Source organism: Suncus etruscus, chromosome 15, assembly GCF_024139225.1.
Source record: "Suncus etruscus isolate mSunEtr1 chromosome 15, mSunEtr1.pri.cur, whole genome shotgun sequence".
Lineage (NCBI taxonomy): Eukaryota > Metazoa > Chordata > Mammalia > Eulipotyphla > Soricidae > Suncus > Suncus etruscus.
In genome coordinates this window covers 87729884-87742830 of record NC_064862.1, presented here as the reverse complement: position 1 = coordinate 87742830, position 12947 = coordinate 87729884, and the positions used below count along the sequence as shown (strand labels likewise).

At 55.1% G+C, this 12947-nt stretch overlaps 2 protein-coding genes across 3 annotated transcripts in view; one reads left to right on the top strand and one right to left on the bottom strand.

The window, feature by feature from the left end:
- Positions 1–10542, top strand: part of SAFB (scaffold attachment factor B) — a 29272-nt gene extending 18730 nt beyond the window's left edge. For both annotated transcript variants that reach the window (XM_049788048.1, XM_049788049.1), the window contains exons 9-21: positions 848–945; positions 2486–2635; positions 2725–2807; positions 2913–3046; positions 3148–3236; positions 6205–6311; positions 8362–8655; positions 8818–8955; positions 9048–9090; positions 9641–9756; positions 9852–9958; positions 10031–10097; positions 10243–10542. In XM_049788048.1, the coding sequence (XP_049644005.1) occupies positions 848–945; positions 2486–2635; positions 2725–2807; positions 2913–3046; positions 3148–3236; positions 6205–6311; positions 8362–8655; positions 8818–8955; positions 9048–9090; positions 9641–9756; positions 9852–9958; positions 10031–10097; positions 10243–10369 (1553 nt within the window). In that variant the 3' untranslated portion in view covers positions 10370–10542. The remainder of the gene's footprint in view (positions 1–847; positions 946–2485; positions 2636–2724; positions 2808–2912; positions 3047–3147; positions 3237–6204; positions 6312–8361; positions 8656–8817; positions 8956–9047; positions 9091–9640; positions 9757–9851; positions 9959–10030; positions 10098–10242) is intronic.
- Positions 10543–11668: 1126 nt separating this feature from the next.
- MICOS13 (mitochondrial contact site and cristae organizing system subunit 13) lies at positions 11669–12450 on the bottom strand. Its single transcript, XM_049788063.1, has 3 exons — positions 12125–12450; positions 11976–12027; positions 11669–11849 (listed from the first exon to the last, which is right to left on the bottom strand). The coding sequence occupies exons 1-3, from the start codon at positions 12329–12331 to the stop codon at positions 11752–11754; spliced, it is 357 nt and encodes a 118-aa protein (XP_049644020.1). The 5' UTR covers positions 12332–12450; the 3' UTR covers positions 11669–11751.
- Positions 12451–12947: the final 497 nt, after the last annotated feature.

Genomic DNA, 12947 nt, shown 5'->3' with positions numbered 1-12947 from the left:
CCACACATGTAAACTTTGAGCCCTGCTAGGGGTGATCCCCCTCCCAAACTAAATAACATGTAGATGGGCTTCTGATTTCAGATTTGAATTAATCTTAGAGTTTATCCAAGCACAGCCCTTCTTTAGAATGTCTCAAAAGTCCCTGAACTGCTCCACATAGGGTTTAGAAAGAGGAAGGCAGGGCCCGGAGAGATAGCACAGCGGCGTTTGCCTTGCAAGCAGCCTATCCAGGACCTAAGGTGGTTGGTTCGAATTCCGGTGTCCCATATGGTCCCCCGTGCCTGCCAGGAGCTATTTCTGAGCAGACAGCCAGGAGTAACCCCTGAGCACTGCCGGGTGTGACCCAAAAACAAAAAAAAAAAAAAAAAAAAAAGAAAGAGGAAGGCAGGCTCAGATGTGAGACAAGGAGAAATAGAGCAGGATATTACTCACTGTACACACAACACCCTGGGTTCGCTCCCAAGCATCTCATTGAGTCCTCCAGCACCATCATGGGCTGATTCCTGAGTTCAGAACCAGAAGTAGCCCCTGAACATGGGCCATGTGTGACCATAGAAAACCAAAATGACGAGAGCAAGAGAAGCAGCCACAGTGGTTAAGAAGGGAACATGGGACTTGCTCTGCTAGAGCCTTTGTGAAAGGTCATGGACCCTTCCTCTGTGGGGTTGCACTGCCGAACTCTGTCTGGACTAGTCTTGGGTTGAAGGGTCACGGAAGACCAGTAACCCAGCCTCCTGCCCCATCTGGGATCAGGACAAGCCAGGAGTGACTTGGGGTGCGGGGCTGTTTTTCTTGCACAGCTGTGCTCCCAGGAATTGGCTCTGACCAGAGTTCTATTTGGCAACAGGTAAGAACAACAACACTTGCCGGAATTTCTGGGTTAGTGGACTGTCTTCTACCACCAGAGCTACGGATTTGAAGAACCTTTTCAGTCTCTATGGGAAGGTAAGCCCAGGACTTTCTTTTTGGGACCACACTCTGAAGTGCTGGGGGATCGCTTCCAGTGGGCTTGAGTGGTGGGATTGAACCTGGATCAGCCATATACACAGCGAGCATGCTACCCACTGTCCTTACTGCTCTGGCCCCCAACAGCATGGGGATATCGGAGGGGGTTGCTAACCTGGTCCCAGCAGTGACTTGGGACACCAGCCATTGAGACCCTGGCCTGCTAGCCTTGAGTCAAGTGTCAAGACCCTGAGGTGCTCCGCGTTAGTCACCTGGTCCCTCTGTCCCTCCCAGTCAGGAGTGCAGTATGTGGCTTCCCCAGGCCATTCTGTCACCCCTTAAGGGGGTGTGCCCCAGGCTTGGGCTGAGTCTTTAGTGGCAGAGTCCACCCTGAGGTCTGCGAGGCCCAAACTTTGTTCCTTACTGAGCTCAGGCCCAGTGCCTACACTCTGGGGCCCACTTGGCACAGTTAATCCTGAGCACTGCTGGGAGTGGAGAGAGAATGGAACTGGCCAGCAGGCAGACGGATGCTGCCCCCAACCCATCCTCATGGTGCCTTCTGCACTTACCTTCCAGGCCCCTTGGGCAGCTTCAGACAAAGCCAGCTCTAGGGGAGGCTCACACCACTGCCTCTCCACTCTGGGGGTTCAGCACACTGAAACTAAATGGGGACAGGAATCTTTCAGAGGGCTGGAGTGTGTGCACTGCTTGTGGGAGGCTCAGTGCAGTCCCTGACACCATCCGGTCCCTTGAGATTTGCCAGGAGTGACCCCAGAATCTCTTAACACAGAGTAGCCCTTGAGCACAACCCTGGGTAGGCCCCTAAATGAGACCACAAGGGATATAGCTGGAAAGCTGGAGAGGCGGCTCAGCTGGAAACCAGGGGCCAGAGAGACGGCTCTGGAGTGCTTGCTCTTGTTTTGTGAGTGTGAGGCCCCAGACAGAAGGCCTCCCTCAATGCTCCATTCTCCTCTGTTTCCTGGCACCCCCACCTGCCGTCACTCAGACTCACACAGAGCAGCAGTGTCTCCAGGCCTAGGCCCAGTTGGTAGCCCCCCCATCCTGTGCAGGTCTCACTGGTGCCCTCTAAGGAAATGGCAAAGGTTGTCATTTCTTCCTGATGGGTGGGTACTGACATGAGCACAGCTGAACTTGCCGTGGTTAGAGTCGTGTGGGCTGGTCCTGGGGCCTATGGGTACTGTCCGCAGCATGTGGCAACCAGAGCCCTTGCTCTTTGGGTACCGTGTAGGGAGGCGGCACACGGAGACCCCTTTGCCACCTAGGATTCCCTGTGTGCCTTAAGACTCCTGGTCATGGGGGCGGACTTTAACCTGGATGTTCCTTGCTCCCTGGTGTGGGCTTGAGGCGAGTGTACACAGCCAGGTCTCTGCAGCTTAGTGGTGGGGGTCAGGTGTTGCTCCCAGCCTACAGATCCCACTGCTGGGGAATTTGGGGCCGTGCTGCTCGTCCCAGCTTCCTGAGAGGGCCATTGCAGAGGGGCCTTTGTGTCTGAGGCCTCTTCGGTGCTTTCTCCTTCAAGGTGGTGGGCGCCAAGGTGGTAACGAACGCCCGGAGTCCTGGAGCACGCTGCTACGGCTTCGTTACTATGTCCACAGCTGAAGAGGCCAGCGAATGCATTAGCCATTTCCACAAGACTGAACTCCATGGGAAGATGATCTCTGTGGAAAAGGTATAGGGGGCCTTGGTGCTTGGGCACGGATGGTGCCACCTAGGTGGGGAGGGACAAACAGGATTGACTCCGATTCCTTTTCAATTCAGGCAAAAAACGAGCCGATAGGTAAGAGGATCTCTGAGAAGAGAGAGGGGGATGGCAAGAAAGAGAAGGCCAGCAACAGTGACAGGTACTGCTCCCTGGGGTGCCATGTATCACATCCTCCTCTCAGCAGGGCTTGGGTGTTCCTAAACAGCATCTCACTCCCGGCTTTGACCCTGTGTATTATTGACAGATCTGCAAACCTCAAGAGAGAGGACAAAGGGGACCGGAAAGATGACATGAAGAAGGGTGAAGATGGAGAAAAGAGCAAAGACCAGGATGACCCCAAATCTGGCCCCTGGGAGCGAGTGCGCACCACCAAGTCAGGTAGCACCCAGCCAGTGGGCCGTGGATGGTTCTTGTCCCTGGTTGGCTGCCGTGGGTGTGGCGATACTCACCCTGGCGACTTCCTTTCCTCCTTGCTGTAGGAAGTCGGGGAACTGAGCGGACAGTAGTCATGGATAAGTCCAAGGGTGTGCCTGTCATCAGTGTCAAGACATCAGGCTCCAAGGAGAGGGTGAGTCATTTTCCCACTGGGTAACAGCCTTGATTGCGCCGCAATTTGATTTCCGTCACTGTCACTGTTGCAGAAATTGCTTCAACTTGATTGGAGAAAAGCCAGTCTTTGCAAAAGAGAGAAATCTTGAAGTTTATTTGTGCCTATGGAGAGTAAACTGCAAACTAAGGCAGTAGAGCAGGCAGTGTGGGCCTTCCTTCTAGCTGACCCAGGTTCAAGAATCAGCACCACATGTGATCTGTAAACAGAGCCAGGGGTTAGCTTGAGCCCTGCTGGGGGTAGGCCCCCCAGACCAAATATATCTGTAACTTTATTATCGTGTGTACTTATTCTAGACTTATAATTTATTTATTTATTTATTTTTTGGTTTTTGGGCAATACCCGGCGGTGCTCAGGGGTAACTGGCTGTCTGCTCAGAAATAGCTCCTGGCAGGCATGGGGGACCATATGGGACGCCGGGATTCAAACCAACCGCCTTTGGTCCTGGATCAGCTGCTTGTAAGGCAAACGCCGTTGTACTATCTCTCCGACCCCCCTATAATTTATTTTCAAGTGGTGGGCCCTCACCCAGTGGTGCTCATGGCTTATTTGTGGCTCTGTGTTCATAAGTGACACTTGTCTGTGCTTAGGGAACCTTTTGTGATGTGGGAGATCAAACTTGAGTCAGCTGCATGCAAGGCAAGGTCCAGAATCTGCATACTGTCTTTCTAGCCATCTTTGTAAAATTCAGTTTTGAGGCTATGGAGATTAGGCACTTGGGTAGGGTACTTGACTTGTCACATAGCTGGCCTGGGTTCAGTTCCAGTGCCCCCTGTTTCCCTGAGCACCGCCAGAAGAGTGATTTCTAAGTGCAGTGCCAGCTCTGATCACAAAATAAAAACAAACCCAAGAATTCATCTCTGGGCCTGATCATCTCTGCCCATAGCGTGTGACCAGCAACGCAAACTACTTTGCGTCAGAGTGAGCCACTGTCCATGGTGATCGTGCCTGGCCCAGCACCTTTCCCAGCTTCATGTGCCCCCACCCCCTCCTGGAGCCTTAGCACCTCCTGCCATGACAATCCAGACCAGGGCTTGGTAGCACCATTGAGTCTCTCAGGCCCCAACCAGGCCCAGCTCAAACTGGCTGTGGGCCTGTAGTTGGACACATGGTGAGTCTGGAAGAACCCTTGTGACTTTATCTCTCCCTCCCTCCCTCTCTCCCTCTCTCCCTCTCCCTCTCTCCCTCCTTCCCTCCCTCCCTCTCCCTCTCTCTTTGTGACTGATATCTATCTCCTCCTCTCTTTCTCCTCTCTTCCTTCCCCCTCTCTCTGTCACACACACACACGCGCACACACGCACGCACGCACACGTACACATGCACAATGAGATTTCTGACCACTGCAGCCCAAGATCCTCTGCCCACAGTTCACCCCAGCTGCTCCCCAATAGGCAGTAGATGGCCGACTCAGCACAGGGTGTTCTGCACAAACTCAAGTTTGCTTGGTCTGACAGAGCCTACCTTCTGCCTTAGCTGGGGACCCTGAGATCCAGCTTGCCAGGTACTAATCAGGCCTGAGTGGTGATGCCTGGGGCTGCTCAGATGATGGGCCCTTTAGCGGCCACCTCACAACATGGGTGAGGCTTGGCAAGGATGCACATGTTATACACGGTTTGCTTGGTGATTCGTTTGGTTGGTTGGGGGCAACACCCAGTGGTGCCTAGGGGGTGATTCCTGACTCTACACTCAGGAATCACTCCTGGCAGGCTCACAGGGCCAGATTGATGCTGAGGATTGAACTTGGGTAGGCCACGTGTTAAGACAGGTGGACACCTTACCCGTTGTACTATCTCATCAGCCCTCTTGTAGCATTTTTGAATAAAATCTTTTTCTCCTCTAAGAAGTGACTGGGAAAGTGCTTTCCAGCACTACCAGGGAAACCTCATAATAATAATGGTTGCTGGTATATGATGAGGGCTCCACATGCCTGGAGTGTTTTCTCTCAGATGCTTTCACTGCATGTGACATAAGGAAGGAAAAGGGTACAATTAAGCGGTATATTTTGGATACAGAAGGGAGAGTAATGGAAGTGGATGCTGGTAGCAATATTTAGTTGAAACATTGTGTGCAAGATGAGGTATTGGTGAATTAAATGTTTGTCCTGAGAAGCTCCTTTTTTTCCATTTTGACGCCATTGTAATTTCTTGCTAGATCATAACTTCATAGCTTACTTGCTAGTGTATCTTTGAATTGTGATTATCAAGACAAAACTTTTCCATAGGTTTGACATCCAAGCAGTGCTTGGATTCCCTCCCATATGGAAAATCTGCACTTCAGATTGTTTATTTTGGGGCTTCACGTAGCAGTGATCAGGGGTTACTCCTGGTTCTCAGAAATCACCCCTGGCATGCCCAGGGGATCCTGTGGGGTGCTGGGGACCAAACCTATGTCAGCCCCATGCAAGACAAACTCCCTACCCTCTGTGCTATCACTCCAGCCCCTGTATTCCAGGCTTTGCTTGTTTTGCTTATTTGTTTGGGGTTCACACCTGTTGCTGCTCAGGAGTTTCCTGGCTCTGCACTCAGGAACATTCCTGGTGGGCTCAAAGGACCATATGGGGCACTAGGGTTTGAATCCAGATCAGCCAGATGCAAGCCATGTTCCCTCCCTGCTGTATGATACTCCAGCCCTAATAGACCAGCTGTCTGACCACCACTTCTCTCCCCTAACACATGTTTCTTAACAAAGACCCCCTGCTTATTGGGTTAAAAGTTGATCTTCTGTGTCCGGAAGGACAGTATGTGGGGAAGGCACTATCCTTGCACTTAGCTGACCTGGGTTTCATCCTGGTGCCACTGGGTGTCCCCCAGGCCCACCAGGAGTGATCCCTGAGCATCACCCAGTTCCTCGTAATATCCTATGCTTGCAATGGTCACTTGTTTCTCCTCTTCTGTTCTCACTCCACCTTATCATGGTTCCTGTGCCCCAGGCTTCCAAGAGCCAGGACCGGAAGTCAGCCAGCCGAGAGAAGCGCTCTGTGGTGTCTTTCGATAAAGTCAAGGAACCTCGCAAGTCCAGAGACTCGGAGTCCCGTAGGTAAGTGGGTATTAGCAGGATGCCTGCACTGAGCCCCTCTAAGTTAAAGGCCCCTGCGTGTGACTTGGCATAGACAAGCTTCAGTAGACCAAGAAGATGCTTGTTTTCAGGGCAGGAGCCTTGGTGAGAGGCCATTTTTTGAAAACAAGTTTGAAAAGTCAGAGCATCAAGCAGTATATGTATGAATGGAGAGGAGGCTGTTCTCAGGACTCCATTCTTTACTTTTAATGCCCCAAACGACTTTCTACTCTAAAGGGAAATGTTGGTGAAGTGATGGCTGATTTGTTGTGAGGCTGGAATGTATGAGTAGCGGAGTTGGACGTGAGGAAGGTGACTGTGCCTGCTAGGGGGACCCTCCAGGGGTATTTCTGGACATGTGACTGCTGTGTTGGGCGGCCTGCAATTCTTTGGTCTCTACCGCTTATCAGTAACAAAAAAGAAATACTCGAATGACTGGAGCCATAGCTCAGGGGGTGGTTGAGATGCTTGCCCCGGTTCCAGCTCCATCACTTGTGGTCTCCCAAGTACAGAGCCAGTAGTCCTGGAGCACCTTCGGTGTAAGAAGTGAAAATTTTAAGAGCTTTGGGGATGGGGGATGATATGCTGCCTTGCATGCAGCTAGTCCAGGTTTGAATCCGGCACTCAGTATGGTCCTCTGAGTATTCCAGGAGTATTTCTGAGTGCAGAGTCAGGCCCAAAACATGCCCCCCATCCCTTAAAAAAGGATTCTAAGAAATTGTTCAGGGGCCGGAGAGACAGCATGGGGGGAAGGTGTTTGCCTTTCATGCAGAAGGTCGGTGGTTTGGATCCCGGCATCCCATATGGTCCCCTAAGCGTGCCAGGAGTGATTTCTTAGCATAGAGCCAGGAGGAACCCCTGAGCGCTGCCGGGTGTGACCCAAAAACAAAAACCAAAAAAAAAAAAAAAAAAAAAAGAATTAAGTTCAGCGTTAGAGCAATAGTAAAGCATGTAGGACTTGTTTGCAGCCAACCTGGGTTCAGTTGGGGGTGGGGGGGCACACCCAGTACCTTTCACGGTGACCCCTTCTGGCTCTGTGCTCAGAAATTACTCATGGCAGGCTTGGAGACACTGGGATGCTGGGGATTATACCCGGGTCTGTTCCAGGTCGGCCACGTGCAAGGCAAAGACCCTACCACTATGCTGTCACTCTGGCCCTATGGGTTCAATTCCTGGTAACATACATGGTCCCCAAGTCTTACCAAGACTGATTCCTTAGCAATGCTGAGGTGTTGCTAAAGATTCAGAAATTATTTATTTATACGGACTGGCTGGAGAGGTTGCACAGCGGTAGGGTGTTTAGCTTGCACGCAGCCAATCGGGATGGACAGTGGTTCGAATTCCGGCATCCCATAGGATCCCCTGAGCCTGCCACGAGTGACTTCTGAGTGTAGAGCCAGGAATAACCCCTGAGCGCCACTGGGTGTGACACCAAAACAAAACAAATAAGAACAAAATTAGAAGAGCAGAGCGGGAGATGGTAAATACAAGCGGTGAAGGCAGTGCCTTGCAGTGAATCCCCACTTCAGATCCCCACCCAGCACCATGTATAGAAGCCCTCAGAGTCAAGAGTAGGCCTGAGCACAGCCAGACTGTGAATTTAGGCAGTTGAATTGAGAGCTATAAGTTGTTTGTACCCGCTGAGTCGTGTGCTCGAAACTCAGTGTTCTGTGTCTCGTTTCCGCCTGTGGCTCCTGACCACTGCCAAGCCAGCAGGGACACCCGCAGCTGCTAAGTCGGCCCTCTCTGCTCCCTCCAGCATATCAGGTTCCTGTGTCCCGTGGAGGTGTGTAGGAACTGGGCTGTGGGCAGTCAGCGGTGTCCTCCTTAAGCTTTCCTGGCTCTGAACCTGTTCCATTGCCCATTGGGATGAGTAGCACTGGGTGCCCTGACTATGGGAGAGAGAAGGAAGGAAAGAAAAAGAGTAAGGAAGAAAAAAATGAAACCAGCCTGGCTGTGTACTGGTGACTGGCGCACTTACCTGGCACTTCAGTCGAGGGCAGCCGGTTCCAGTAGCTATGTCCTGTTTCAGGGTTCGGGAGCGCAGTGAGCGGGAGCAGCGAATGCAAGCGCAGTGGGAGCGGGAAGAGCGGGAGCAGCGCGAGCAGTTGGAGATCGCCCGGGAGCGCCTGGCATTCCACCGGCACTGGCTGGAGCGGGAACGCATGGAACGGGAGCGGCTGCAGCGGGAACGTATGCACGTGGTGCAGGAGCGGAGGCGCGAGCAGGAGCGCATCCACCGTGAGCGCGAGGAGCTGCGGCGCCAGCAGGAGCTGCGCTATGAGCAAGAGCGGCGGCCAGCCATGCGCAGGCCCTACGACGACCGGTGAGCAACCTGGCCAGGAGGGTTTTGGAACAGGCACACATGTTCGAGTTGCTCTCCTGATGACGGCCCATCCTGGTCTGGTCCTGGTCCTGCTGGACTGGGACTCGACAGGAAACACTGCAGATGGAAACATGCTTCCTTCCTTTCTGCACCTGCCTGCAGGCGAGATGATGCCTACTGGCCGGAAGCCAAGCGGCCCGCCCTGGACGATCGCTACCACTCGGACTTCTCGCGCCAGGACCGCTTCCATGACTTTGACCACAGGGACCGCGGCCGCTACCCCGACCATTCTGTGGACAGGTCAGCCAGGTGCCCCTCACTCTGCCCAGTCAGTGCCAGTTTCCTTGACTGAAAACTGGGGCGCTCTAACGGACTCCTCCTCATGGTTTCAGGAGAGAAGGTTCCCGCTCCATGATGGGTGAACGAGAGGGACAGGTAGGTCAGAGGTTCAGCCGTGACCACTGTTCTTTGCCCTTGTTGGCCAGACACCCTAAGGCTGGGGGAGGAGCTTGGGGATGACGCTGGAATGTCTGAGCTTTGTACTGGCTGGAGACCCCCATAGTTAGACGGTGCCTTTGGGGTTCCTGCCCCTGGATCTTCATCCCAGGTCCACATTTGCCATCCCTGGATTGCCTTTTCTCTTGCTTCCGTGGACAGGATCCAAACACTTTCTGTGGTGGGTGTGTTTATGTGGGAAGAGCCACGCTGCAGTGAGACCCCAGTGTCACGGAATGGGTGTGTGGGCTGTTCTCGGGGTCCAGTGTATCACAGGCTCTTTTGGCACCCTTCTGCCACCTCTGTCCCCCACCTCTTTGGAAAGCTCTTGAAGGCTTTTCATACGGGATGGCCGAAGGGCTCTTCCTGCCCTTCTTGGGTACCTGTGCTCTGTGGGTTCCAGACTTGTGGGCACTGTGGAAATTCCGTGGTGCCCCAGCCTCCCCTTCAGGGCTGTCCCGAGCTGCTCCTCTTTACTCTTTCCCACCAGCACTACCCTGAGCGCCACAGTGGCCCTGAGCGCCATGGTCGGGACTCCCGGGACGGCTGGGGCAGTTACTGCTCTGACAAGCGGATGAGCGAGGGCCGGGGCCCACCACCTCCCAGGTTCGTGTCCTCCAGGGCTGGGGGCGTGTGATGGGGGTACAGAGGCAGGGTTGTTCCGGGTCCTGGCCGGCTAGCTCACAGGTGTCTCCTTTAAGGGGCCGCCGGGAGTGGGGTGACCACAGCCGGAGAATGGACGATGATCGCACATGGCAGGGTGCTGCTGATGGAGGCATGATTGACAGGGACCACAAGCGGTGGCAAGGTGAGCCCAGCTCCCGTCTAAGTGGGGTGGCCCCTCCCAGGAGCACCCCACAAACGTTGTCTTGTTGTGCAGGTGGTGAGCGAAGCATGTCTGGGCACTCGGGGCCCGGGCACATGATGAACCGGGGCGGCATGTCTGGGTAAGGCCATGCCTCCATCCCCTCAGCCCTAGTCTCGATTCCGTTGGTTTTGGGGCCACAGTGGGTGGTACTCAGGAGTATGTGTGGGAGGTTTAGTGGATGGGACAGCAGCTTTCAGGGGTTCCACGACCTTCCTCTGTTCCAGGCGCGGCAGTTTTGCCCCCAGCGCTTCCCGCGGCCACGTGATGCCCCGCGGTGGGATGCAGGGCGGTTTTAGTGGGCAGAAACGGGGCAGCCGTCCCAATGATGCCCGCTTCACGCGCCGCTACTGAGGCCTGCGCCAGAGTATGTTAGTTCTCTTAAGCCGTGTAAAATAAGTTTTTTTTTTATCTGCTGCCATATTGTATGTAGCTCAATACAATGTGAACTTTGTTCTTTATTTTGTTTGGTTCCCCCACCGGTTTTTGTTTTTTTTTTTTCTATTAAATGTGTTTCTGTTCACATAGCTGGTGTTCTCACTGTCCTTTATTACAGCCCCTTAAGGTGAAACAGAGCCATTCAGGTCCCTGTAGGGGATCCCCAACATCTCCACACTCCTGGTTTCTCGACACCCCTGTTCCACATGTCTGTTTGGGTGTGCCCACCTGCATCAGGGGCAGGCAGTCCTTGCGTTTTGCTTGAGCTTTATTTCACTTAGCCCAGCCTGCCCTTCCCCTCTCCATTGAATCAGAGAGCCCCAGATTTCTGGAACCTGCTCACCCCACAAGACATGGGCTTCTCCCAGGACTGCCACGTTTGTGGCAAAGGACATGAGTTGGGGTCAACTGGACAAGCCAGCCCCAGGACTCCTCTGTGTCTGCCACACAACTTCCAGAAGCTCTGTGGAACCTGGGCACTTTGAGCTCTGCAAACAGATGCCTCCTGGATTCAGAACCAGGATGTGGGTCTATGGGGTGGAGAACCCCATGGGGTCAAAACCCTGGGCATTTTATCTGTACACAGCAACCCAGGTTCAATGCCCTGAGGTACCCTGATCCAAAAAACACAATAAAATTTTTAAAATGGACCCATGAAAAATCTGGATGCCGGCAGGTAGTTGAGGGACCACCAGATCTTTTGTGGAGTCACACCCAGCAGCCCTCAGGGATTATTCCTGGCAGGCTCCCGCGACCAAGAGATGCCAGGGTTGAACCTGGGTCAGCCATATGCAAAGCTAACCTCACTCCAGCCCCAAGGGAATCCCAAATCTTAGGATGGGGCCGTGTCTCCCTGCCTTGCCAACTCTAGACAATGTCATTAGGCTGATCACCTGGGCCTATCCACATCCTAGTAGGAACCCAGGTGCTCCCCTCTCCTGGTAGAGCTGTCCCCAGCATTCAACAACACATACTCTTAGTCCAGGTTGGGCACCATCACAGGAGGTAGCCAGTTTCCTTGGGGGCACAGCAGGAATTTGGGGAGACTCCGGCCCTTTCACCCAGGATTCAGGCCCTGGCCTGTGTGACTTCCACCATCTGGGCCTTTGGGAGGCTGCCCACCTACTCCTGGGGTGTCCCAGCCCAGCCTGGCAGCTGATTATCCTCCTTCCACCCAAGCCCAGGATAGGCGCCCACCGCCGCAAGCCCAGGAGCAGCTTCCAAAGTCCTTTATTTAAAGGGCAGGGCCGAGGGCGAACGGCTTGGAGTGGCGATCGGGGTCCCTGATTCGGCTTCTGCTACTTGAGTCGTTCCTTCACATAGTCCCAGCCCTGCCGCGAGTACTGGCCGGCCTTGGAGGGCGCTTCGGACAGGGTGTTCATCACCGCCAGGATGCCTGCGGGCCCGGGCAGCGAGGCAGGGGGGAAGCCGGGTTCTCGGAGGGGCCCCCTCCCCACGCATCACCTCCCGGGCAGGCTCCCCCACCCGCCCGCCAGGGGGGCAGCAGCACTCCCGGGCTTACCTGAGTCCCAGGAGTCGCGGAAGTGGAAGTCGACCTTCGGCAGCGCGGGGAGCTGGGCAGAGGGCGGGGCGAAGACGACGCTGACCCCGGCCCCGAAGCAGGGCTGGGCGCCAAGGAGGACCCCACCCCGCCCGCCGCCCGCCGGGTACCTGCGGCATCCTCAGGCCCGTCTGCTCGCACACGTACTGGCCGGCCTTCCGCAGGGCGGGCGCCGCCACCTCCTCGCTCCTCCGCAGGGCCGCCAGGCTCCGGTCGCCCGAGCCCAGCAGGCCCTGGTCGTACGCCATGTACACGGCGCCCCCCGCCACGCCGCCCTTGACGACGAACCTCAGGAGCGACCACATTCGGGAAACCATCGCCGGCCGGCCGGCTCCGCGCGCGAGGCAAGGACACTCGGCGGCCCGGAAGCTTCCGGTCGGGCGTCGCCGGGGCTTCTGGGAAGTGTAGTCGCCCGGGCTGCCGCGGAGGCCTCTGGGGAGTGTAGGCGCTCGTTCGCCGCAAAGCCTCCTGGGAAGCGTAGTCGGTGACTCTGCGGCGGAGGCGATTGGACCGAAGGACCGAGGGTGATTTGCATGAGAAAGGCGAGCTCCCGGTCACGTGGTAGGGTGGGGTGTTGGGTGTGGCTAGCGTGTAGGGGCGGGGCCAGCGCCGGATTTAGTACCGGAAAAGCCCGGCGAGTTTCCTAGCAACGGCCGGACGCCGTCCTTGGCTCCGCCCCTTCGGCGGCGGGTCTGGTCACGTGGCTGGGTCCCTCCAGGCCGTGGCGCGGCCGGAGGTGGTTCTAACTCGCTGCCTCGCCAGTCCCTCGGGAGCTGCAATTCAAGCCTGACCTCGGTGGGCTGGCAAACTGATAAGAGAAACTGAGGTTCGAGAAGCTGACTGCACGGCTGGTCTCACATCCGTTTCCTTGCTTGTTGTTTTGTTTTTTGAAGAGGTTGTTGGGTCACACCCAACGGTGCTCCGGGAATACTC